Genomic DNA, 26,214 nt, shown 5'->3' on the forward strand with positions numbered 1-26,214 from the left:
CTCACACTCCCAGTGCAGTACTGAAGGAGTGCCGCACTCTCAGAGGGGCAGTACTGAGGGAGTGCTGCACTGTTGGAGGGGCAGTACTGAGGGAGTGCTGCACTGTCGGAGGGGCAGTACTGAGGGAGTGCCGCACTGTCAGAGGGGCAGTACTGAGGGAGTGCCGCACTGTCGGAGGGGCAGCACTGAGGGAGTGCTGCACTGTTGGAGGGGCAGTACTGAGGGAGCGCCGCACTGTCGGAGGGTCATTACTGAGGGAGTGCCGCACTGTCAGAGGGGCAGTATTGAGGGAGTCATCATCATCATAGGCAGTCCCTCGGAGTCGAGGATGACTTGCTTCCACACTAGAAATGAGTTCTTGGGTGACCGATGAGTCCAATGAAGGACCCACAGTCCCTGTCACAGGTGGGACAGACAGTGGTTGAGGGAAGGGGAGGGTGGGACAGGTTTGCCGCAAGATCCTTCCGCTGCCTGCGCTTGGTTTCTGCACGCTCTCGGCGACGAGACTCGAGGTGCTCAGCGCCCTCTCGGATGCACTTCCTCCACTGAGGGCGGTCTTAGGCCAGGGATTCACAGGTGTCAGTGGGGATGTTGCACTTTTGCAAGGAGGCTTTGAGGGCGCCCTTGAAGCACTTCCTCTTCCCACCTGGGGCCTGCTTGCTGTGTCGGAGCTCCGAGTAGAGTACTTGGTTTGGGAGTCTCGTGTTGGGCATGCGGATAATGTGGCCTGCCCAACGGAGCTGATCAAGTGTGGTCAGTTCTTCGATGTCTCCGCAAGATCCTGCAAATCCCCTGGGAGGTCAGACGCACCAACATTAGCGTCCTCATCCAGGCCAACATCCCTAACATTGAAGCACTGACCACACTTGATCAGCTCCGCTGGGTGGGCCACATTGTTCGCATGCCAGACACGAGATTCCCAAAGCAAGCGCTCTACTCGGAACTCGTCCACAGCAAACGAGACAAAGGTGGGCAGAGAAAACGTTACAGGGACACTTTCAAAGCCTCCCTGATAAAGTGCAACATCCCCACCGACACCTGGGAGTCCCTGGCCAAAGACCGCCCTAAGTGGAGGAAGTGCATCCGGGAGGGCGCTGAGCACCTCGAGTCTCATCGGCGAGAGCGTGCAGAAATCAAGTGCAGGCAGCGGAAGGAGCGTGCGGCAAACCAGACTTCCCACCCACCCTTTCCTTCAACCACTGTCTGTCCCACCTGTGAAAGAGACTGTGGTTCTCATATTGGACTGTTCAGTCACCTGAGAACTCATGCAAGGAGTGGAAACAAGTCTTCCTCGATTCCGAGGGACTGCCTATGATGATGATGACTGGGGATGTTGGCCTGAGCAAGAACACTGACGTTGGTGCGTCTATCCTCTTAGTGGACATGTACGATCTTGCGGAGGCAGCGCTGGTGGTACTTCTCCAGCGCTTTGAGATGTCTACTGCATCCACGTCTGAGCCATACAGGAGGGCGGGTATCACGACTGCTCTGAAGACCATGAGCTTGGTGCCGGGTTTGAGGTCCTGGTCTTCAAATACTCTCTTTAGTACTGAGGGAGCGCCGCACTGTCGGAGGGGCAGTACTGAGGGAGCGCCGCACTGTCGGAGGGACAGTACTGAGGGAGCGCCGCACTGTCGGAGGGGCAGTACTGAGGGAGCGCCGCACTGTTGGAGGGACAGTACTGAGGGAGTGCCGCACTGTCGGAGGGGCAGTACTGAGGGAGCGCCGCACTGTCGGAGGGACAGTACTGAGGGAGTGCCGCACTGTCGGAGGGACAGTTCTGAGGGATCACTGCACTGTTGGAGGGACAGTACTGAGGGAGTGCCGCACTGTTGGAGGGACAGTACTGAGGGAGCGCCGCACTGTTGGAGGGACAGTACTGAGGGAGTGCCGCACTGTCGGAGGGACAGTACTGGGGGCGTGCTGCACTGTCGGAGGGGCAGTACTGAGAGAGTGCTGCACTGTCGGAGGGACAGTACTGAGGGAGTGCCGCACTGTCGGAGGGGCAGTACTGAGGGAGTGCCGCACTGTCGGAGGGGCAGTACTGAGGGATCACTGCACTGTTGGAGGGGCAGTACTGAGGGAGCGCTGCACTGTCGGAGGGGCTGTACTGAGGGAGTGCTGCACTGTCGGAGGGACAGAACTGAGGGAGCGCCGCACTGTCGGAGGGGCAGTACTGAGGGAGCGCCGCACTGTCGAAGGGGCAGTACTGAGGGAGTGCTGCACTGTCGGAGGGGCAGTACTGAGGGAGTGCCGCACTATCGAAGGGGCAGTACTGAGGGAGTGCTGCACTATCGGAGGGGCAGTACTGAGGGAGCGCCGCACTGTTGGAGGGACAGTACTGAGGGAGTGCCGCACTGTCGGAGGGACAGTACTGAGGGAGTGCCGCACTGTCGGAGGGACAGTACTGAGGGAGTGCCGCACTGTCGGAGGGACAGTACTGAGGGAGTGCCGCACTGTCGGAGGGACAGTACTGAGGGAGTGCCGCACTGTCGGAGGGACAGTACTGGGGGCGTGCTGCACTGTCGGAGGGGCAGTACTGAGGGAGTGCCGCACTGTCGGAGGGGCAGTACTGAGGGAGTGCCGCACTGTCGGAGGGACAGTACTGAGGGAGTGCCGCACTGTCGGAGGGACAGTACTGAGGGAGTGCCGCACTGTCGGAGGGACAGTACTGGGGGCGTGCTGCACTATCGGAGGGGCAGTACTGAGGGAGTGCTGCACTGTCGGAGGGGCAGTACTGAGGGAGTGCTGCACTGTCGGAGGGACAGTACTGAGGGAGTGCCGCACTGTCGGAGGGGCAGTACTGAGGGAGTGCCGCACTGTCGGAGGGACAGTACTGAGGGAGCGCCGCACTGTTGGAGGGACAGTACTGAGGGAGTGCCGCACTGTCGGAGGGACAGTACTGGGGGCGTGCTGCACTGTCGGAGGGGCAGTACTGAGGGAGTGCCGCACTGTCGAAGGGGCAGTACTGAGGGAGTGCTGCACTGTCGGAGGGGCAGTACTGAGGGAGCGCCGCACTGTTGGAGGGACAGTACTGAGGGAGTGCCGCACTGTCGGAGGGACAGTACTGAGGGAGTGCCGCACGGTCGGAGGGACAGTACTGAGGGAGTGCCGCACTGTCGGAGGGACAGTACTGAGGGAGTGCCGCACTGTCGGAGGGACAGTACTGAGGGAGTGCCGCACTGTCGGAGGGACAGTACTGGGGGCGTGCCGCACTGTCGGAGGGACAGTACTGGGGGCGTGCTGCACTGTCGGAGGGGCAGTACTGAGGGAGTGCTGCACTGTCGGAGGGGCAGTACTGAGGGAGTGCTGCACTGTCGGAGGGGCAGTACTGAGGGAGTGCTGCACTGTCGGAGGGGCAGTACTGAGGGAGTGCTGCACTGTCGGAGGGGCAGTACTGAGGGAGTGCCGCACTGTCGAAGGGGCAGTACTGAGGGAGTGCTGCACTGTCGGAGGGGCAGTACTGAGGGAGCGCCGCACTGTTGGAAGGACAGTACTGAGGGAGTGCCGCACTGTCGGAGGGACAGTACTGAGGGAGTGCCGCACTGTCGGAGGGACAGTACTGAGGGAGTGCCGCACTGTCGGAGGGGCAGTATTGAGGGATCACTGCACTGTCGGAGGGGCAGTACTGAGGGCGTGCTGCACTGTCGGAGGGACAGTACTGAGGGAGTGCCGCACTGTCGGAGGGACAGTACTGAGGGAGTGCCGCACTGTCGGAGAGACAGTACTGGGGGCATGCTGCACTGTCGGAGGGGCAGTACTGAGGGAGTGCTGCACTGTCGGAGGGGCAGTACTGAGGGAGTGCTGCACTGTTGGAGGGGCAGTACTGAGGGATCACTGCACTGTCGGAGGGACAGTTCTGAGGGATCACTGCACTGTTGGAGGGACAGTACTGAGGGAGTGCCGCACTGTCGGAGGGACAGTACTGAGGGAGCGCCGCACTGTTGGAGGGGCAGTACTGAGGGAGTGCCGCACTGTCGGAGGGACAGTACTGAGGGAGTGCCGCACTGTCGGAGGGACAGTACTGAGGGAGTGCCGCACTGTCGGAGGGACAGTACTGAGGGAGTGCTGCACTGTCGGAGGGACAGTACTGAGGGAGTGCTGCACTGTCGGAGGGACAGTACTGAGGGAGTGCCGCACTGTCGGAGGGACAGTACTGGGGGCGTGCTGCATTGTTGGAGGTGCTGTCTTTTAGATGAGACATAAAACTGAGATCTCATCTGCCCCCTTGGATGGATGTAAATGATCCCATGGCCCTATTGGAAAACAGTCGGGAGGAGAAGGGAAGCCAAAAGAAAGATTTATTTTAAAGGTGTTTATTGCTCTGTGTTGAATTATATAATTTCTGTTTTCACAGATATGGCATCCTTGCTGAGGAAGTTATTTTTTTCCATCTCGTTCCTTCCATTTTTTATTCAAGACGTAAAAGCTGATTACCATTGTGATGCTCAGTACAACCGGTATCCAGGTACAGCCGAGTGCTCGTGAGGGGTGTGGGGTATATCACTGTTACAGTGAGGGGTGTGGGGTATATCAGTGTTACAGTGAGGTGTGTGGGGTATATCAGTGTTACAGTGAGGGGTGTGGGGTATATCACTGTTACAGTGAGGGGTGTGGTGTATACCAGTGTTACAGTGAGGGGTGCGGGGTATATCAGTGTTACAGTGAGGGGTGTGGGGTATATCAGTATTACAGTGAGGGGTGTGGGGTATATCAGTGTTACAGTGAGGGTTGTGGGGTATATCAGTGTTACAGTGAGGGGTGTGGGGTATATCAGTGTTGCAGTGAGGGGTGTGGGTTATATCAGTGTTACAGTGAGAGATGTGGGGTATATCAGTGTTACAGTGAGGGGTGTGGGTTATATCAGGGTGTCACAGTGAGAGGTGTGGGGTATATCAGTGTTACAGTGAGGGGTGTGGGGTATATCAGTGATACAGTGAGGGGTGTGGGGTATATCAGTGTTACAGTAAGGGGTGTGGGGTATATCAGGGTGTTACAGTGAGGGGTGTGGGGTATCAGTTTTACAGTGAAGGGTGTTGGGTATATCAGTGTTACAGTGAGAGATGTGGGGTATATCAGTGTTACAGTGAGGGGTATGGGTTATATCAGGGTGTCACAGTGAGAGGTGTGGGTTTTATCAGTATTACAGTGAGGGGTGTGGGGTATATCAGTGTTACAGTGAGAGATGTGGGGTATATCAGTGTTACAGTGAGGGGTGTGGGTTATATCAGGGTGTCACAGTGAGAGCTGTGGGGTATATCAGTGTTACAGTGAGGGGTGTGGGTTATATCAGTGATACAGTGAGGGGTGTGGGATATATCAGTGTTACAGTAAGGGGTGTGGGGTATATCAGGGTGTTACAGTGAGGGGTGTGGGGTATACCAGTGTTACAGCTAGGGGTGTGGGGTATATCATTGATACAGTGAGGGTAGTGGGGTATATCACTGTTGCAACGAGGGTGTGGGGTATATCAGTGTTATAGTGAGGAGTGTGGGATATATCAGAGTGTTTCAGTGATGGGTGTGGGATATATCAGAGTTTTTCAGTGAGGGGTGTGGGGTATATCAGGGTGTTACAGTGATGGGTGTGGGGTATATCAGTGTTACAGTGAGGGGTGTGGAGTATATCAGTGTTACAGTGAGGGATGTGGGGTATCAGTTTTACAGTGAGGGGTGTGGGGTATATCAGAGAGGGTTACAGTGAAGGGTGTGGGGTATATCAGTGTTACAGTGAGGGGTGTGGGGTGTATCAGTGATACAGTGAGGGGTGTGGGGTGTATCAGTGTTACAATGAGGGGTGTGGTGTATATCACTATTACAGTGAGGGGTGTGGGTATATCAGTGTTACAGTGAGGGGTGTGGGGTATATCAGTGTTACAATGAGGGGTGTGGGGTGTATCAGTGATACAGTGAGGGGTGTGGGGTGTATCAGTGTTACAATGAGGGGTGTGGGGTGTATCAGTGATACAGTGAGGGGTGTGGGGTGTATCAGTGTTACAATGAGGGGTGTGGTGTATATCACTGTTACAGTGAGGAGTGTGGGGTATATCGGTGTTACAGTGAGGGGTGTGGGGTATATCAGTGTTACAGTGAGGGGTGTGGGGTGTATCAGTGATACAGTGAGGGGTGTGGGGTGTATCAGTGTTACAATGAGGGGTGTGGTGTATATCACTGTTACAGTGAGGGGTGTGGGGTATATCAGTGTTACAGTGAGGGGTGTGGGGTATATCAGTGTTACAGTAAGGGGTGTGCGGTATATCAGTGTTACAGTGAGGGATGTGGGGTACATCAGGGTGTTACAGTGAGTGCTGTGAAGTATATCAGAGGGGGTTACAGTGAGTGGTGTGTGGTATATCAGTGTTACAGTGAGAGGTGTGGGGTATATCATTGTTACAGTGAGGGGTTTGGGTTATATCAGTGTTGCAGTGAGGGGTGTGGGGTATATCAGTGTTACAGTGAGGGGTGTGGGGTATATCAGTGTTACAGTGAGGGGTGTGGGGTATATCAGAGGGGGTTACAGTGAGTGGTGTGGGGTATATCAGTGTTACAGTGAGAGGTGTGGGGTATATCATTGTTACAGTGAGGGGTTTGGGTTATATCAGTGTTGCAGTGAGGGGTGTGGGGTATATCAGTGTTACAGTGAGGGGTGTGGGGTATATCAGAGGGGGTTAGAGTGAGTGGTGTGGGATATATCAGTGATACAGTGAGAGGTGTGGGGTATATCAGTGTTACAGTGAGGGGTTTGGGTTATATCAGTGTTACAGTGAGGGGTGTGGGGTATATTAGAGGGGGTTACTGTGAGGGGTGTGGGGTATATCAGTGTTACAGTGAGGGGTGTGGGGTATATCACTGTTACAGTGAGGGGTGTGGGGTACATCACTGTTACAGTGAGGGGTGTGGGGTATATCAGTGTTACACTGAGTGGTGTGGGGTGTATCAGTGTTACTGTGAGGGGTGTGGGGTATATCAGTGTGAGGTATATCATAGAAACATAGAAACATAGAAAATAGGTGCAGGAGTAGGCCATTCGGCCCTTCTAGCCTGCACCGCCATTCAATGAGTTCATGGCTGAACATGCAACTTCAGTACCCCATTTCTGCTTTCTCACCATACCCCTTGATTCCCCTAGTAGTAAGGACTACATCTAACTCCTTTTTGAATATATTTAGTGAATTGGCCTCAACAACTTTCTGTGGTAGAGAATTCCACAGGTTCACCACTCTCTGGGTGAAGAAGTTCCTCCTCATCTCGGTCCTAAATGGCTTACCCCTTATCCTTAGACTGTGACCCCTGGTTCTGGACTTCCCCAACATTGGGAACATTCTTCCTGCATCTAACCTGTCTAAACCCGTCAGAATTTTAAACGTTTCTATGAGGTCCCCTCTCATTCTTCTGAACTCCAGTGAATACAAGCCCAGTTGATCCATTCTTTCTTGATATGTCAGTCCCGCCATCCCGGGAATCAGTCTGGTGAACCTTCGCTGCACTCCCTCAATAGCAAGAATGTCCTTCCTCAGGTTAGGAGACCAAAACTGTATACAATACTCCAGGTGTGGCCTCACCAAGGCCCTGTACAACTGTAGCAACACCTCCCTGCCCCTGTACTCAAATCCCCTCGCTATGAAGGCCAACATGCCATTTGCTTTCTTAACCGCCTGCTGTACCTGCATGCCAACCTTCAATGACTGATGTACCATGACACCCAGGTCTCGTTGCACCTTCCCTTTTCCTAATGTGTCACCATTCAGATAATAGTCTGTCTCTCTGTTTTTACCACCAAATGGATAACCTCACATTTATCCACATTATACTTCATCTGCCATACATTTGCCCACTCACCTAACCTATCCAAGTCACTCTGCAGCCTCATAGCATCCTCCTCGCAGCTCACACTGCCACCCAACTTAGTGTTATCCGCAAATTTGGAGATACTACATTTAATCCCCTCGTCTAAATCATTAATGTACAATGTAAACAGATGGGGCCCCAGCACAGAACCTTGCGGTACCCCACTAGTCACTGCCTGCCATTCTGAAAAGTCCCCATTTACTCCTACTCTTTATTCCTGTCTGACAACCAGTTCTCAATCCATGTCAGCACACCACCCCCAATCCCATGTGCTTTAACTTTGCACATTAATCTCCTGTGTGGGACCTTGTCGAAAGCCTTCTGAAAGTCCAAATATACCACATCTATTGGTTCTCCCTTGTCCACTCTACTGGAAACATCCTCAAAAAATTCCAGAAGATTTGTCAAGCATGATTTCCCTTTCACAAATCCATGCTGACTTGGACCTATCATATCACCTCTTTCCAAATGCACTGCTATGACATCCTTAATAATTGATTCCATCATTTTACCCACTACCGATGTCAGGCTGACCGGTCTATAATTCCCTGTTTTCTCTCTCCCTCCTTTTTTAAAAAGTGGGGTTACATTGGCTACCCTCCACTCCATAGGAACTTATCCAGAGTCAATGGAATGTTGGAAAATGACTGTCAATGCATCCGCTATTTCCAAGGCCACCTCCTTAAGTACTCTGGGATGCAGTCCATCAGGCCCTGGGGATTTATCGGCCTTCAATCCCATCAATTTCCCCAACACAATTTCCCAACTAATAAGGATTTCCCTCAGTTCCTCCTCCTTACTAGACCCTCCGACCCCTTTTATATCCGGAAGGTTGTTTGTGTCCTCCTCAGTGAATACCGAACCAAAGTACTTGTTCAATTGGTCCGCCATTTCTTTGTTCCCCGTTATGACTTCCCCTTATTCTGACTGCAGGGGACCTGCGTTTGTCTTTACTAACCTTTTTCTCTTTACATATCTATAGAAACTTTTGCAATCCGTCTTAATGTTCCCTGCAAGCTTCTTCTCGTACTCCATTTTCCCTGCCCTAATCAAACCCTTTGTCCTCCTCTGCTGAGTTCTAAATTTCTCCCCAGTCCCCGGGTTCGCTGTTATTTCTGGCCAATTTGTATGCCACTTCCTTGGCTTTAATACTATCCTTGATTTCCCTTGATAGCCACGGTTGAGCCACTTTCCCTGTTTTATTTTTACGCCAGACAGGAATGTACAATTGTTGTAGTTCATCTATGCGGTCTCTAAATGTCTGCCATTGCCCATCCACAGTCAACCCCTTCAGTATCATTCGACAATCTATCCTAGCCAATTCACGCCTCATACCTTCAAAGTTACCCTTCTTTAAGTTCTGGACCATGGTCTCTGAATTAACTGTTTCATTCTCCATCCTAATGCAGAATTCCACCATATTATGGTCACTCTTCCCCAAGGGGTCTCGCAGAACGAGATTGCTAATTAATCCTCTCTCATTACACAACACCCAGTCTAAGATGGCCTCCCCCCTCGTTGGTTCCTCGACATATTGGTCTAAAAAAAACAGTGTTATCGTGAGGAGTGTGGGATACATCAGAGTGTTTCAGTGAGGGGTGTGGGGTATATCAGGGTGTTACAATGATGGGTGTGGGTATATCAGTGTGTTACAGTGAGAGGTGTGGGGTATAACAATGTTACAGTGAGGGGTGTGGGGTATATCAGGGTGTTACATTGAGGGGTGTGGGATATCGCAGTGCTACAGTGAGGGGTGTTGGGTATATCAGGGAGTTACAGTGAGGGGTGTGGGGTATATCAGTGTTACAGTGAGGGGTGTGGGGTATATCAGTGTTACAGTGGGGGATGTGGGGTATATCAGTGTTACAGTGAGGGGTGTGGGGTATATCAGTGTTACAGTGAGGGGTGTGGGGTATATCAGGGTGTTACAGTGAGGGGTGTTGCGTATATCAGTAATACAGTGAGGGGAGTGGGGTATATCACTGTTACAACGAGGGTGTGGGGCATATCAGTGTTATAGTAAGGAGTGTGGGATACATCAGAGTGTTTCAGTGAGGGGTGTGGGATATATCAGAGTTTTTCAGTGATGGGTGTGGGGTATATCAGTGTTACAGTGAGAGGTGTGGGTATATCAGTGTTACAGTGGGGGGTGTTGGGTATATCAGTGTTACAGTGAGAGGTGTGGAATATATCAGTGTTACAGTGAGGGGTGTGGGCTATATCAGTGTTACAGTGAGGGGTGTGGGCTATATCAGTGTTACAGTGAGGGGTGTGGGCTATATCAATGTTACAACGAGGGTGTAGGGTATATCAGTGTTACAGTGAGTGGTGTGGGATATATCAGAGTTTTTCAGTGAGGGGTGTGGGGTATATTATGGTGTTACAGTGAGGGGTGTGGGGTATATCACTGTTACAGAGAGGGTTGTCGGGTATATCAGTGTTACAGTGAGGGGTGTGGTGTATATCAGTGTTACAGTGAGGGGTGTGAGGTATATCAGTGTTACAGTGATGGGTGTGGGTTATATCGGTGTTAAAGCGAGAGGTGTGGGGTGTACCAGTGTTGCAGAGAGGGGTGTGGGTCTATCAGTGTCACAGTGAGGGGTGTGGGGTATATCAGTGTTACAGTGAGGGGTGTGGGGTATATCAGTTTTACAGTGAGAGGTGTGGGGTATATCAGTGTTACAGTGAGGGGTGTGGGGTATATCAGTGTTACAGTGAGGGGTGTGGGGTATATCAGTGTTACAGTGAGGGGTGTGGGCTATATCACTGTTACAACGATGATGTGGGGTATATCAGTGTTTCAGTGAGGGGTGTGGAGTATATCAGTGTTACAGTGATGGGTGTGGGTTATATCAGTGTTTCAGTGAGGGGTGTGGGTTATATCGGGGTTACAGTGAGAGGTGTGGGGTGTACCAGAGTTACAGTGAGGGGTGTGGGGTATCAGTTTTACAGTGAGGGGTGTGAGGTATATCAGAGAGGGTTACAGTGAGGGGTGTGGTGTATATCAGTGTTACAGTGAGAGGTGTTGGGTCTATCAGTGTTACAGTGAGGGGTGTGGGGTATATCAGTGTTACAGTGAGAGGTGTGTGGTGTATCAGTGTTACAGTGAGGGGTGTGGGGTATATCAGTGTTACAGTGAGGGGTGTGGTGTATATCAGTGTTACAGTGAGGGGTGTGGGGTATACCAGTGTTACAGTGAGGTGTGCAGTGTATATCAGTGTTACAGTGAAGACTGTGGGGTATATCAGGGTGTTAGATTGAGGGGTGTTGGGTATATCAGGGTGTTACAGTGAGGGGTGTGGGGTATATCAGTGTTACAGTGAGAGGTGTGGGGTACATCAGTGTTACAGTGAGGGGTGTGGGTTATATCAGTGTGTTACAGTGACTGGTGTGGGGTATATCAGTGTTACAGTGAGGGGCGTGGGGTACATCAGTGTGTTACAGTGAGGGGTGTGAGGTATACCAATGTTACAGTGAGGGGTGTGGGGTATATCAGTGTTACAGTGAGGGGTGTGGGGTATATCAGTGTTACAGTGAGGTGTGTGGGGTATATCAGGGTGTTCCAGTGAGGGGTGTGGGGTATATCAGTGTGAGAATGAGGGGTGTGAGGTATATCAGTGTTACAGTGAGGGGTGTGGGGTATATCAGTGTTACAGTGATGGGTGTGGGTTATATCAGTGTTTCAGTGAGGGGTGTGGGTTATATCGGGGTTACAGTGAGAGGTGTGGGGTGTACCAGAGTTAAAGTGAGGGGTGTGGGGTATCAGTTTTACAGTGAGGGGTGTGAGGTATATCAGAGAGGGTTACAGTGAGGGGTGTGGTGTATATCAGTGTTACAGTGAGAGGTGTTGGGTCTATCAGTGTTACAGTGAGGGGTGTGGGGTATATCAGTGTTACAGTGAGAGGTGTGTGGTGTATCAGTGTTACAGTGAGGGGTGTGGGGTATATCAGTGTTACAGTGAGGGGTGTGGTGTATATCAGTGTTACAGTGAGGGGTGTGGGGTATACCAGTGTTACAGTGAGGTGTGCAGTGTATATCAGTGTTACAGTGAAGACTGTGGGGTATATCAGGGTGTTAGATTGAGGGGTGTTGGGTATATCAGGGTGTTACAGTGAGGGGTGTGGTGTATATCAGTGTTACAGTGAGAGGTGTGGGGTACATCAGTGTTACAGTGAGGGGTGTGGGTTATATCAGTGTGTTACAGTGACTGGTGTGGGGTATATCAGTGTTACAGTCAGGGGCGTGGGGTACATCAGTGTGTTACAGTGAGGGGTGTGAGGTATACCAATGTTACAGTGAGGGGTGTGGGGTATATCAGTGTTACAGTGAGGGGTGTGGGGTATATCAGTGATAGTGTGAGGAGCGTGTGATATATCAGAGTTTTACATTGATGGGTGTGGGATATATCAGAGTTTTTCAGTGAGGTGTGTGGGGTATATCAGGGTGTTCCAGTGAGGGGTGTGGGGTATATCAGTGTGAGAATGAGGGGTGTGAGGTATATCAGTGTTACAGTGAGGGGTGTGGTGTATATCAGTGTTACAGTGAGGGGTGTGGGGTATATCAGTGTTACAGTTAGGGGTGTGGGGTGTATCAGTGTTACAGTGAGGGGTGTGGGGTATATCAGTGTTACAGTGAGGGGTGTGGGGTATATCAGTGTTACAGTTAGGGGTGTGCGGTATATCAGTGTTACAGTGAGGGGTGTGGGTAATATCAGTGTTACAGTGAGGGGTGTGGGGTATATCACTGTTACAACGAGGGGTGTGGGGTGTATCAGTGTTAGAGTGAGAGGTGTGAGGTTTTCCAGTGTTACAGTGAGGGGTGTGGGTTATATCAGTGTCGCAGTGAGGGGTGTGTGGTAAATCAGTGTTACAGTGAGGGTTGTGGGGTATATCAGTGTTACAGTGAGTGGTGTGGTCTATATCAGTGTAACAGTGAGGGGTGTGGGGAATATCAGTGTTACAATGAGGGTTGTGGGGTATATCAATGTTACAGTGAGGGGTGTGGGGTATATCAGTTTTACAGTGAGGGGTGTGGGGTATATCAGTGTTACAGTGAGGGGTGTGGGTTATATCAGTGTTACAGTGAGGGGTGTGGGGTATATCAGTGTTACAGTGAGGGGTGTGGGGTATATCAGTGTTACAGTGAGGGGTGTGGGGTATCAGTTTTACAGTGAGGGGTTTGGGGTATATCAGAGAGGGTTACATTGAGGGGTGTGTGGCATATCAGTGTTATAGTGAGATGTGTCGGGTATATCAGTGTTACAGTGAGGGGTGTGGGGTATAAAAGTGTTACAGTGAGGGGTGAGGGTTTTATCGGTGTTACAGTGAGGAGCTTGGGACATATCTCAGTGTTACAGTGAGAGGTGTGGGGTATATCGGTGTTACAGTGAGAGGTGTGGGGTATACCAGTGTTACAGAGAGGGGTGTGGTGTATACCAGTGTTACAGTGAGAGGTGTGGGGTATATCATTGTTACAGTGAGGGGTTTGGGTTATATCAGTGTTACAGTGAGGGGCGTGGGGTACATCAGTGTGTTACAGTGAGGGGTGTGAGGTATACCAATGTTACAGTAAGGGGTGTGGGGTATATCAGTGTTACAGTGAGGGGTGTGGGGTATATCAGGGTGTTACAGTGAGGGATGTGGGGTATATCAGTGATAGAGTGAGGAGCGTATGATATATCAGAGTTTTACATTGATGGGTGTGGGATATATCAGAGTTTTTCAGTGAGGTGTGTGGGGTATATCAGGGTGTTCCAGTGAGGGGTGTGGGGTATATCAGTGTTACAGTGAAGCGTGTGGGGTATATCAGTATTACAGTGAGGGGTGTGGGGTATATCAGTGTTACAGTCAGGGTTGTGGGGTATATCAGTGTTCCAGTGAGGGGTGTGGGGTATATCAGTGTTACAGTGAGGGGTGTGGGGTATATCAGTGTTACAGTGAAGCGTGTGGGGTATATCAGTGTTACAGTGAGGGGCGTGGGGTATATCAGTGTTACAGTGAGGGGTGTGGGGTATATCAGTGTTACAGTGAAGGGTGTGGGGTTTATCAGTGTTACACTGAGGGGTGTGGGTTATATCGGTGTTACAGTGTGGGTGTGGGGTATATCAGTGTTACAGTGAGTGGTGTGGGATCTCTCAGTGTTACAGTGAGGGGTGTGGGGTATATCAGTGCTACAGTGAGGAGTTTGGTGTATATCAGAGTGTTTCAGTGAGCGCTGTGGGGTATATCAGAGAGGGTTACAGTTAGGGGTGTGATGTATATCAGTGTTATGGTGAGAGGTGTTCGGTATATCAGTGTTACAGTGAGAGGTGTGGGGTATATCAGTGATACAGTGAGGGGTGTGGGGTATATCAGTGTTATAGTGAGGAGCATGGGATATATCAGCGTTTTACAGTGAGTGGTGTGGAATATATCAGAGTATTTCAGTGAGGTGTGTGGGGTATATCAGCGAGTGTTGCAGTGAGAGGTGTGAGGTATATCAGTGTTACAGTGAGGGATGTGGGTTATATCAGTGTTACAGTGAGGGGTGTGGGGTATATCACTGTTACAGAGAGGGGTGTGGTGTATATCAGTGTTACAGTGACGGTGTGGGGTTATATCGGTATTACAGTGAGAGGTGTGGGGTATACCGTGTTACAGTGTGGGGTATAGGGTATATCAGTGTTACAGTGAGGGGTGTGTGGTATATCAGGGTGTTACAGTGAGGAGTGTTGGGTATATCAGGGTGTTACAGTGAGCGGTGTGGGGTATATCAGTGTTACAGTGAGGAGTTTGGGGTATATCAGAGTGTGTCAGTGAGGGGTGTGGGGTATATCAGTGTTTCAGTGAAATGTGTGGGGTATATCCGTGTTACAGTGAGGGGTGTGGGGTATATCAGTGTTACAGTGAGGGGTGTGGGATATATCTGTGTTACAGTAAGGGATGTGGGCTATATCAGTGTTACAGTGAGGGGTGTGGGATATATCTGTGTTACAGTGAGGGATGTGGGGTATATCAGTGTTACACTGAGGGGTGTGGGTTATATCGGTGTTACAGTGAGAGGTGTGGGGTATACCAGTGTTACAGTGAGGGGTGTGGGGTATACCAGTGTTACAGTGAGGGGTGTGGGGTATACCAGTGTTACAGTGAGGGGTGTGGGGTATATCAGTGTTACAGTGGGGGGTGTGGGGTATACCAGTGTTACAGTGAGGGGTGTGTGGTATACCAGTGTTACAGTGAGGGGTGTGGTGTATATCAGTGTTACAGTGAGGGGTGTGGGGTATATCAGTGTTACAGTGAGGGGTGTGGGGTATATCAGTGTTACAGTGAGGGGTGTGGGGTATATCAGTGTTACAGTGAGGCGTGTGGGGTATATCAGTGATATGATATGGATCGGGGGATTATAGGTATTTTGTATTGAGAAGCTAGCTGTAATATTTCAATATTTGGATTTGAACTTTGTTGGGACGATTTATTTGCGAACTCAGAGAACCAGGATATTGGCATTGATTGTGGCCCTCAGTTGATCGATTTGTCCATCAACATTTGCCCTGCGCTCTTTGCTGGCTTCGATTCTTTGACCTTTGCTGTGAACGGCCAACTTGACCCAAAATGTAATGGGACCGTGGATGCTTCCCTCACACCCCCAGTGCTTCGATATTCATTCCTCGTCAGTGACAGCGGCTCCAACAACTGCGGCCTCAACTTCCGGGTGAGTGCTTTGTGGAGTTTGAGGGCACTAAGCGGGACAGGAACTGGAGGGTCATAGAGGGAAGGGGTAAGGATAGAGGAGGGAAGGGGATAGATTCTGGGGTGCTCCCAGTGGAAAAGACCCCGCCCATGGAAATCTGTAAAATGTGTGTTCAGGCCCCTGGGCCCGCCAGAAACCCTCATATTCAGTCACCTCTGCCTGAGGATGTTGTGAATAGTGAGTTGGTCTTACCACAGGTAAAGGTTACTCAGGCAGATGAGGAATGGGTGACCATCAGGCAGAGCAGTGGAAGGAAGGTAGAGCAGGGGTCCCCTGCGGTCATGCCCCTTCAAAACAGATACACTGCTTTGGGTACTATTTTGGGTACTGTTGGGGGGGATGACTCATCAGGGGAGGGCAGCAGCAGCCAAGTTCATGGCACCATGGGTGGCTCTGCTGCACAGGAGGGCAGGAAGAAGAGTGGGAGAGCGATAGTGATAGGGGATTTTATTGTAAGGGGAATAGATAGGTGTTTTTGCAGCCGCAATCGAGACTCCAGGATGGTATGTGGCCTCCCTGGTGCAAAGGTCAAGGATGTCTCGGAGCGGGTGCAGGACACTTTGGAGGGGGCGGGTGAACAGCCAGCTGTCGTGGTGCATATAGGTACCAATGATATCGTTAAAAAACGGGATGAGGTCCAACAAGCTGAATTTAGGGAGCCAGGAGTTAAATTAAAAAGCAGAACCTCAAAGATAGTAATCAAGACTGCTACCAGTGCCACGTGCTAGTCAGAATAGGAATTGCAGGATAGCTCAGATGAATACGTGGCTTGAGGAGGGGTGCAGGAGAGATTCAAATTCCTGGGACATTGGAACCGGTTCTGGGGGAGGTAGGACCAGTACAAAACGGACAGTCTGCACCTGGGCAGGACCGGAACCAATGTCCTAGGGGGAGTGTTTGCTAGTGCTGTTGGGGAGGTGTTAAACTAATATGGAAGGGGAATGGGAACCTATGCAGGGAGACAGAGGGAAGTAAAATGGGGGCAGAAGCAAAAGATAGAAAGAAGAAAAGTAAAAATGGAGGGCAGAGAAACCCAAGGCAAAAATCAAAAAGGTCCACAGTACAGCAAAATTCTAAAGGGACAAAGTGTGTTAAAAAGACAAGCCTGAAGGCTCTGTGCCTCAATGCGAGGAGTATTCATAATAAGATGGACGAATTAACTGCGCAGGCAGCTATTAACGAATATGATATAATTGGGATTACGGAGACATGGCTCCAGGGTGACCAAGGCTGGGAACTCAACATCCAGGGGTATTCAACATTCAGGAAGGATAGACAGAAAGGAAAAGGAGGTGGGGTAGTGTTGCTGGTTAAAGAGGAAATTAATGCAATAGTAAGGAAGGACATTAGCTTGGATGATGTGGAATCTGTATGGGTGGAGCGACGGAATACCAAAAGGCAGAAAACTCTAGTGGGAGTTGTGTACAGACCACCAAACAGTAGTAGTGGGGTTGGGGACAGCATCAAACAAGAAATTAGGGATGCGTGCAATAAAGGTACAGCAGTTATTATGGGCGACTTAAACCTACATATAGATTGGGCTAACCAAACTGGTAGCAATACGGTGGAGGAGGAATTCCTGGAGTGTATTAGGGATGGGTTTTTTTAGACCAGTATTTCAAGGAACCAACTAGAGAGCTGGCCATCCTACACTGTGATGTGTAATGAGAAAGGACTAATTAGCAATCTTGTTGTGCGAGGCCCCTTGGGGAAGAGTGACCATAATATGGTAGAATTCTTTATTAAGATGGAGAGTGACACAGTTAATTCAGAGACTAGGGTCCTGAACTTAAGGAAGGGTAACTTCGATGGTATGAGACGTGAATTGGCTAGAATAGAATGGCGAATGATACTTAAAGGGTTGACGGTGGATAGGCAATGGCAAACATTTAAAGATCACATGGATGAACTTCAACAATTGTACATCCCTGTCAGGAGTAAAAATAAAACGGGGAAGGTGGCTCAACCGTGGCTAACAAGGGAAATTAGGGATAGTGTTAAATTCAAGGAAGAGGCATATAAATTGGCCAGAAAAAGCAGCAAACCTGAGGACTGGGAGAAATTTAGAATTCAGCAGAGGAGGACAAAGGGTTTAGTTAGGAGGGGGAAAATAGAATATGAGAGGAAGCTTGCTGGGAACATAAAAACTGACTGTAAAAGCTTCTATCGATATGTGAAGAGAAAAAGATTAGTGAGGACAAATGTAGGTCCCTTGCAGTCAGATTCAGGTGAATTTATAATGGGGAACAAAGAAATGGCAGACCAATTGTACAAATACTTTGGTTCTGTCTTCACAAAGGAAGACACAAATAATGTTCCGGAAATACTAGGGGACTGAGGGTCTAGCGAGAAGGAGGAACTGAAGGAAATCCCTATTAGTCAGGAAATTGTGTTAGGGAATTTGATGATTGAAGGGCGATAAATCCCCGAGGCCTGATAGTCTGCATCCCAGAGTACTTAAGAAGTACCCTAGAAATAGTGGATGCATTGGTGATAATTTTCCAACAGTCTATCGACTCTGGATCAGTTCCTATGGACTGGAGGGTAGCTCATGTAACACCACTTTTTAAAAAAGGAGGGAGAGAGAAAACAGATAATTATAGACCGGTTAGCCTGACATCAGTAGTGGGGAAAATGTTGGAATCAATTATTAAAGATGAAATAGCAGCGCATTTGGAAAGCAGTGACAGGATCGGTTCAAGTCAGCATGGATTTATGAAAGGGAAATCATGCTTGACAAATCTTCTAGAATTTTTTGAGGATGTAACTGGTAGAGTGGACAAGGGAGAACCAGTGGATGTGGTGTATTTGGACTTTCAAAAGGCTTTTGACAAGGTCCCACACAAGAGATTGGTGTGCAAAATTAAAGCACATGGTATTGGGGGTAATGTATTGACGTGGATAGAGAACTGGTTGGCAGACAGGAAGCAGAGAGTCGGGATAAACGGGTCCTTTTCAGAATGGCAGGCAGTGACTAGTGGAGTGCCGCAGGGCTCAGTGCTGGGACCCCAGCTATTTACAATATACATTAATGATTTGGATGAAGGAATTGAGTGTAATATCTCCAAATTTGCAGATGACACTAAGCTGGGTGGCGGTGTGAGCTGTGAGGAGGATGCTGAGAAGCTGCAGGGTGATTTGGACAGGTTAGGTGAGTGGGCAAATGCATGGCAGATGCAGTATAATGTGGATAAATGTGAGGTTATCCATTTTGGTGGCAAAAACATGAAGGCAGAATATTATCTGAATGGTGACAGATTAGGAAAAGGGGAGGTGCATCGAGACCTGGGTGTCATGGTTCATCAGTCATTGAAAGTTGGCATGCAGGTACAGCAGGCGGTGAAGAAAGCAAATGGTATGTTGGCCTTCATAGCGAGGAGATTTGAGTATAGGAGCAGGGAGGTCTTACTGCAGTTGTACAGGGCCTTGGTGAGGCCTCACCTGGAATACTGTATTCAGTTTTGGTCTCCTAATCTGAGGAAGGACGTTCTTGCTATTGAGGAAGTGCAGCGAAGGTTCACCAGACTGATTCCCGGGATGGCAGGACTGACATATGAGGAGAGACTGGATCGACTGGGCCTGTATTCACTGTTTGGAAGAATGAGAGGGGATCTCATAGAAACATATAAAATTGTGACGGGACTAGACAGGTTAGATGCAGGAAGAATGTTCCCAATGTTGGGGAAGTCCAGAACCAGGGGTCACAGTATAAGGATAAGGGGTAAGCCATTTAGGACTGAGATGAGGAGAAACTTCTTCACTCAGAGAGTTGTTAACCTGTGGAATTCTCTACCGCAGAGAGTTGTTGATGCCAGTTCATTGGATATATTTAAAAGGGACTTAGATATTGCCCTTAGGCTAAAGGAATCAAGGGGTATGGAGAGAAAGCAGGAAAGGGGTACTGAGGGAATGATCAGCCATGATCTTATTGAATGGTGGTGCAGGCTCGAAGGACCCAATGGCCTACTCCTGCACCTATTTTCTATGTTTCTATGTTTCCGAGAGAGCGAGTCCGTGAGCTCAGGCTCAGGCTCAGGGTGAAGTGAGCTCTGCCCTCTGTGACCGAATAGCTTGCTGATGCGACTTGAGCAAAGTACCGGCGGGACGGCAGAGCTGAGGGAAGAGATGAGATGGGGAAAGATTATCGATAAAGCCGCAGAGAGTCACGGATAGAGTTCGGAAGGGAGATCCAGACCGAGTTCGGGGACATGGGGAGAGGTGAGGAGAGGGAGTGGAATGGGGAAGGAAGGACAGAGATGTGGTTTAAAGTCTTGTCTGGTGGGTGAGACACACAGCTACTTCATTGTGTTCAGCAGTGTCTGTTTGTGTTTCAGGTTGTTGATGAGGGGCCAGGAACCGGAGCCTTGGCCCAATTTTCCAATCTTCAATCTGTTGTCATCTCTGGTTTCATAAATCCCCCGAACAATCCGAGCTCGGTGATCAGTTACAGCCCTGAACTGTACTACAGATTCTCCTGCAAGTACCCTCTGGAATATATCCTCAACAACACCAGGATTATAACGTAGGTCATCGTCCCGGCGGCTTAACACACAGAAAGAGCTTTCATTTCTACATCTATTTCAGCAAGTCCCAAGCACCACATTCAATTCATTCATTTGAAATATAGCCAAATGTGGCAACAATTTTCACAAACCGCCAAGGTGCTGAACAAGCGGAGAATCTGTGTTTGGTGATGCTGTTTGGGGGAGACATCCCTACTCTTCAAATTGTGCCGTGGGATTGAACATGAAGCAGAACCGTCAGACAGGGAATTCCCCGAGGCACCGATTCTCTCGGATAAGAGTGCGGCCAGAGAATGGAACTCGTATCAAAACGTTTCATCGGTTGCACTCCTGGCAGTCGCTCAGAGAACATAAAGACAGGGCCATTTGTTCAGGGTTATAAAGAACGAACTTGCATTTCTATAGCGCCTTTCACGACCTCAGACTATCCCAAAGTGCTTTACAGCCAATGAAGTACTTTTGAAGTGTAGTCACTGTTGTAATGTGGGAAACGCGGCAGACCACACTTGCACAGCAAGCTCCCACAGACAGCAATGTGATAATGATGTTGGTTGAGGGATAAATATTGGCCAACAGGGCTCAGCCATGGCTCAGTGGGCAGCACTCTCTCTCTGTGAAGGTTGTGGGTTCAAAAAAAAAGGCAGCTCGTGCAGAGCACGGAGTGCAGCAGCATAGAGTGGCATTTGTGAGTTTGGTAAGTGGATGAGTTTTAAGGGATATTCTCTTTAAACCATTTGGAGGCTGGAGTAAATTGTTAGTGGCAATTGCCAGTAGCTTCTAAGTAAGTAGCAGTTTAATTTAAAGGGGAAAAGTTAAATAGTTGGGAATCTTTCAGGTTTAGGCAGAGAAAAACAAGGTAACTCTCCAGTAGGAGGCAATTAGCAGCTAGTTAAAACCAGTTCTGTAAATGACTGACCAGTAGTGAGTCATCTGACCTAGATACAGTTTAAAAAGAGGCAGCTCGTGCAGAGCACGGAGTGCAGCAGCATAGAGTGGCATTCGTGAGTTTGGTAAGTGGGTGATTTCGGGCAAGCGGGGGTGGCAGGTGCTGTTTTGTCTTGTTTTTCCTACCAGTGCTGACACTAGAGCAGCTGATAAGGAGTGCGAGAGTAGGAGACAAAGACCCAGAGACCAGCCCAACTAGTTGCAGACAAAGATAGAGGGGTGCGAAATCAAGAGGTGACATCACAGCCAAGCTGGTAAGTGGTTGGCTGTTCGACTGGTATGTATAACTCTCTTTTAGACTGACTTTTAGATTGGTTTAATTGGCAGCGAACTACTAAGTAGCTGTTTGGTGTTTAAGTACATTTTAGTAAGTAAATTAATTTAAGGGTTAAGTCATGGCAGGAGAGCTCGGACCCGTGTCATGCTCCTCCTGTGCTATGTGGGAAGTCAGGGACGCTTCCAGTGTCCCTGACTACTATGTGTGTGGGAAGTGTGTCAAGCTGCAGCTCTTGACAGACCGCATGACGGCACTGGAGCTGCGGATGGACTCACTCTGGAGCATGCGCGGTGCTGAGAATGTTGTGGATAGCACATTTAGTGAGTTGGTCACACTGCAGGTAAGGGTTAGGACAGATAGTGAATGGGTGACCAAGAGACAAGGCAAGAGCAGGAAGGTACTGCAGGAGTCCCCTGCGGCCATCTCCCTCCAAAACAAATATACTGTTTTGGATACTGTTGGAGGAGATGACTTACCAGGGGAAGGCACCAGCAGCCAGGTTCATGGCGCCGTGGGTGGCTCTGCTGCACAGAAGGGTGGGAAAAAGAGTGGGAGAGCTATAGTGATAGGGGACTCTATTGTAAGGGAAATAGATAGGAGTTTCTGCGGCCACAACAGAGACTCTAGGATGGTATGTTGCCTCCCTGGTGCAAGGGTCAAGGATGTCTCGGAGCGGCTGCAGAGCATTCTGGAGAGGGAGGGTGAACAGCCAGTTGTCGTGGTACATGTAGGTACTAACGATATAGGTAAGAAGCGGGAAGAGGTCCTACAAGCTGAATTTAGGGAGCTAGGAGTTAAATTAAAAAGTAGGACCTCAAAGGTAGTAATCTCTGGATTGCTACCAGTGCCACATGCTAATCAGAGTAGAGGGAGCAGGATAGTTGGAATAAATACGTGGCTTGAGCAGTGGTGCAAGAGAGAAGGATTCAAATTCCTGGGACATTGGAACCAGTTCTGGGGGAAGTGGGACCTGTACAAAAGGGACGGTCTGCACTTGGGCAGGACTGGAACTGATATCCTGGGGGTAACATTTGCTAATGCAGTTCGGGAGTGTTTAAACTAATATGGCAGGGGGATGGGATCCTATGCAGCGAGATAGGGCGAAGTAATATGGAGTCAGAAACAGATGGTAGAAAGGTAAAATGCAATAGTGGAAGGTCGAGTAAACAAAGGCAAGAAACAAAAAGGGCCACACTACATCATAATTCTAAAAGGACAAAGGGTGTTAAAAAAAACAAGCCTGAAGTCTTAATGCAAGGAGTATCCGTAATAAAGTGGATGAATTAACTATGAAAATAGATGTTAACAGATATGATGTGATTGGGATTACAGAGACGTGGCTCCAGGATGATCAGGGCTGGGAACTCAACATCCAGGGATATTTAACATTCAGGAAGGATAGAATAAAAGGAAAAGGAGGTGGGGTAGCATTGCTGGTTAAAGAGGAGATTAATGCAATAGTTAGGAAGGACATTAGCTTGGATGATGTGGAATCTATATGGGTAGAGCTGCAGAACACCAAAGGGCAAAAAACATTAGTGGGAGTTGTGTACAGACCTCCAAACAGTAGTAATGATGTTGGGGAGGGCATCAAACAGGAAATTAGGGGTGCATGCAATAAAGGTGCAGCAGTTATCATGGGTGACTTTAATATGCATATAGATTGGGCTAACCAAACTGGAAGCAATACGGTGGAGGAGGATTTCCTGAAGTGCACAAGGAATGGTTTTCTAGACCAATATGCCGAGGAACTAACTAGGGGGGAGGCCATCTTAGACTGGGTGTTGTGTAATGAGAGAGGATTAATTAGCAATCCGTTGTGCGAGGCCCCTTGGGGAAGAGTGACCATAATATGGATGGAGAATGAAACAGTTAATTCAGAGACCATGGTCCAGAACTTAAAGAAGGGTAACTTTGAAGGTATGAGGCGTGAATTGGCTAGGATAGATTGGCGAATGATACTTTAGGGGTTGACTGTGGATGGGCAATGGCAGACATTTAGAGACCGCATGGATGAACTACAACAATTGTACATCCCTGTCTGGCATAAAAATAAAAAAGGGAAGGTGGCTCAACCGTGGCTATCAAGGGAAATCAGGGATAGTATTAAAGCCAAGGAAGTGGCATACAAATTGGCCAGAAATAGCAGTGAACCCGGGGACTGGGAGACATTTAGAACTCAGCAGAGGAGGACAAAGGGTTTGATTAGGGCAGGGAAAATAGAGTACGAGAGGAAGCTTGCAGGGAACATTAAGACGGACTGCAAAAGTTTCTATAGATATGTAAAGAGAAAAAGGTTAGTAAAGACAAACGTAGGTCCCCTGCAGTCAGAATCAGGGGAAGTCATAACGGGGAACAAAGAAATGGCAGACCAATTGAACAAGTACTTTGGTTCGGTATTTACTAAGGAGGACACAAACAACCTTCCGGATATAAAAGGGGTCAGAGGGTCTAGTAAGGAGGAGGAACTGAGGGAAATCCTTATTAGTCGGGAAATTGTGTTGGGGAAATTGATGGGATTGAAGGCCGATAAATCCCCAGGGCCTGATGGACTGCATCCCAGAGTACTTAAGGAGGTGGCCTTGGAAATAGCGGATGCATTGACAGTCATTTTCCAACATTCCATAGACTCGGGATCAGTTCCTATGGAGTGGAGGGTAGCCAATGTAACCCCACTTTTTAAAAAAGGAGGGCGAGAGAAAACAGAGAATTATAGACCGGTCAGCCTGACATCGGTAGTGGGTAAAATGATGGAATCAATTATTAAGGATGTCATAGCAGCGCATTTGGAAAGAGGTGACATGATAGGTCCAAGTCAGCATGGATTTGTGAAAGGGAAATCATGCTTGACAAATCTTCTGGAATTTTTTGAGGATGTTTCCAGTAGAGTGGACAAGGGAGAACCAGTTGATGTGGTATATTTGGACTTTCAGAAGGCGTTCGACAAGGTCCCACACAAGAGATTAATGTGCAAAGTTAAAGCACATGGGATTGGGGGTAGTGTGCTGACGTGCATTGAGAACTGGTTGTCAGACAGGAAGCAAAGAGTAGGAGTAAATGGGGACTTTTCAGAATGGCAGGCAGTGACTAGTGGGGTACCGCAAGGTTCTGTGCTGGGGCCCCAGCTGTTTACACTGTACATTAATGATTTGGACGAGGGGATTAAATGTAGTATCTCCAAATTTGCGGATGACACTAAGTTGGGTGGCAGTGTGAGCTGCGAGGAGGATGCTATGAGGCTGCAGAGTGACTTGGATAGGTTAGGTGAGTGGGCAAATGCATGGCAGATGAAGTATAATATGGATAAATGTGAGGTTATCCACTTTGGTGGTAAAAACAGAGAGACAGACTATTATCTGAATAGTGACAGATTAGGAAAAGGGAAGGTGCAACGAGACCTGGGTGTCATGGTACATCAGTCATTGAAGGTTGGCATGCAGGTACAGCAGGCGGTTAAGAAAGCAAATGGCATGTTGGTCTTCATAGCGAGGGGATTTGAGTACAGGGGCAGGGAGGTGTTACTACAGTTGTACAAGGCCTTGGTGAGGCCACATCTGGAGTATTGTGTACAGTTTTGGTCTCCTAACTTGAGGAAGGACATTCTTGCTATTGAGGGAGTGCAGCGAAGGTTCACCAGACTGATTCCCGGGATGGCGGGACTGACATATCAAGAAAGACTAGATCAACTGGGCTTGTATTCACTAGAGTTCAGAAGAATGAGAGGGGACCTCATAGAAACATTTAAAATTCTGACGGGTTTAGACAGGTTAGATGCAGGAAGAATGTTCCCAATGTTGTGGAAGTCCAGAACCAGGGGTCACAGTCTAAGGATAAGGGGTAAGCCATTTAGGACCGAGATGAGGAGAAACTTCTTCACCCAGAGAGTGGTGAACTTGTGGAATTCTCTACCACAGAAAGTTGTTGAGGCCAATTCACTAAATATATTTAAAAAGGAGTTAGATGTAGTCCTTACTACTCGGGGGATCAAGGGGTATGGCGAGAAAGCAGGAATGGGGTACTGAAGTTGCATGTTCAGCCATGAACTCATTGAATGGCGGTGCAGGCTCGAAGGGCCGAATGGCCTACTCCTGCACCTATTTTCTATGTTTCTATGTTTCTATGTTGAGACCCAGTCCAGAGATTGAGCATAAGATCCAGGCTGATACTCCAGTGCAGTGCAGAGAGAGCACCGCACTGTCTGGAGCGCTGTCTTTCAGTGGGGCCCTGTCTGCTCTCTCAGGTGGATGTAAAAGATCCCACGGCAGTATTGGAAGATCAGAGGAGTTTTCCCCGGTGTCCTGGCCAATATTTATCCCTCCACCAACATCACTAAAGCACATTATCTGATCATTATCACATTGCTGTTAATGGGAGCTTCCTGTGCGCAAATTGGCTGCCACCTTTCCTACATTGTAACAGTGACTATATTGGCTGTAAAGCGTTTTGGGACGTCCTGAGGTAGTGAAAGGCGCTATAGAAATGCAAGTCAGCCCACGGACTGGGGTGGAGGGGAGACAGCGCAGTGTGGCCCAGGCTGTGAGCCTCACTGCCACAACCCACAGCCCGTCAGAGCTGCAGCGACTGTGGAGGGCCTGAGCTCCGTGCAATCAGGGGGCGAGAATCGGGGGGGCTATAATCGGGGGGCAATAATCGGGGGCTATAATCGGGGGGCTATAATCGGGGGGGGCAATAATCGGGGGCTATAATCGGGGGGCTATAATCGGGGGCCAATAATCGGGGGGCTATAATCGGAGGGCAATAATCGGGGGGGCTATAATCGGGGGGGCTATAATCGGAGGGCAATAATCGGGGGGCTATAATCGGAGGGCAATAATCGGGGGCTATAATCGGGGGCCAATAATCGGGGGGCTATAATCGGGGGCTATAATCGGGG

At 49.2% G+C, this 26,214-nt stretch overlaps 1 protein-coding gene across 1 annotated transcript in view; it reads left to right on the forward strand.

Moving 5' to 3' along the window:
• Positions 1–1,314: 1,314 nt before the first annotated feature.
• LOC139275681 (zona pellucida-like domain-containing protein 1) overlaps positions 1,315–26,214 on the forward strand; it is a 41,813-nt gene continuing 16,913 nt past the window's right edge. The window contains exons 1-4 of the mRNA XM_070892847.1: positions 1,315–1,360; positions 4,358–4,468; positions 15,313–15,536; positions 19,910–20,097. Of these exons, the coding sequence (XP_070748948.1) occupies positions 1,315–1,360; positions 4,358–4,468; positions 15,313–15,536; positions 19,910–20,097 (569 nt within the window). The remainder of the gene's footprint in view (positions 1,361–4,357; positions 4,469–15,312; positions 15,537–19,909; positions 20,098–26,214) is intronic.

This window comes from Pristiophorus japonicus, chromosome 11 (genome assembly GCF_044704955.1).
Source record: "Pristiophorus japonicus isolate sPriJap1 chromosome 11, sPriJap1.hap1, whole genome shotgun sequence".
In the NCBI taxonomy this organism is placed as follows: Eukaryota; Metazoa; Chordata; class Chondrichthyes; family Pristiophoridae; genus Pristiophorus; species Pristiophorus japonicus.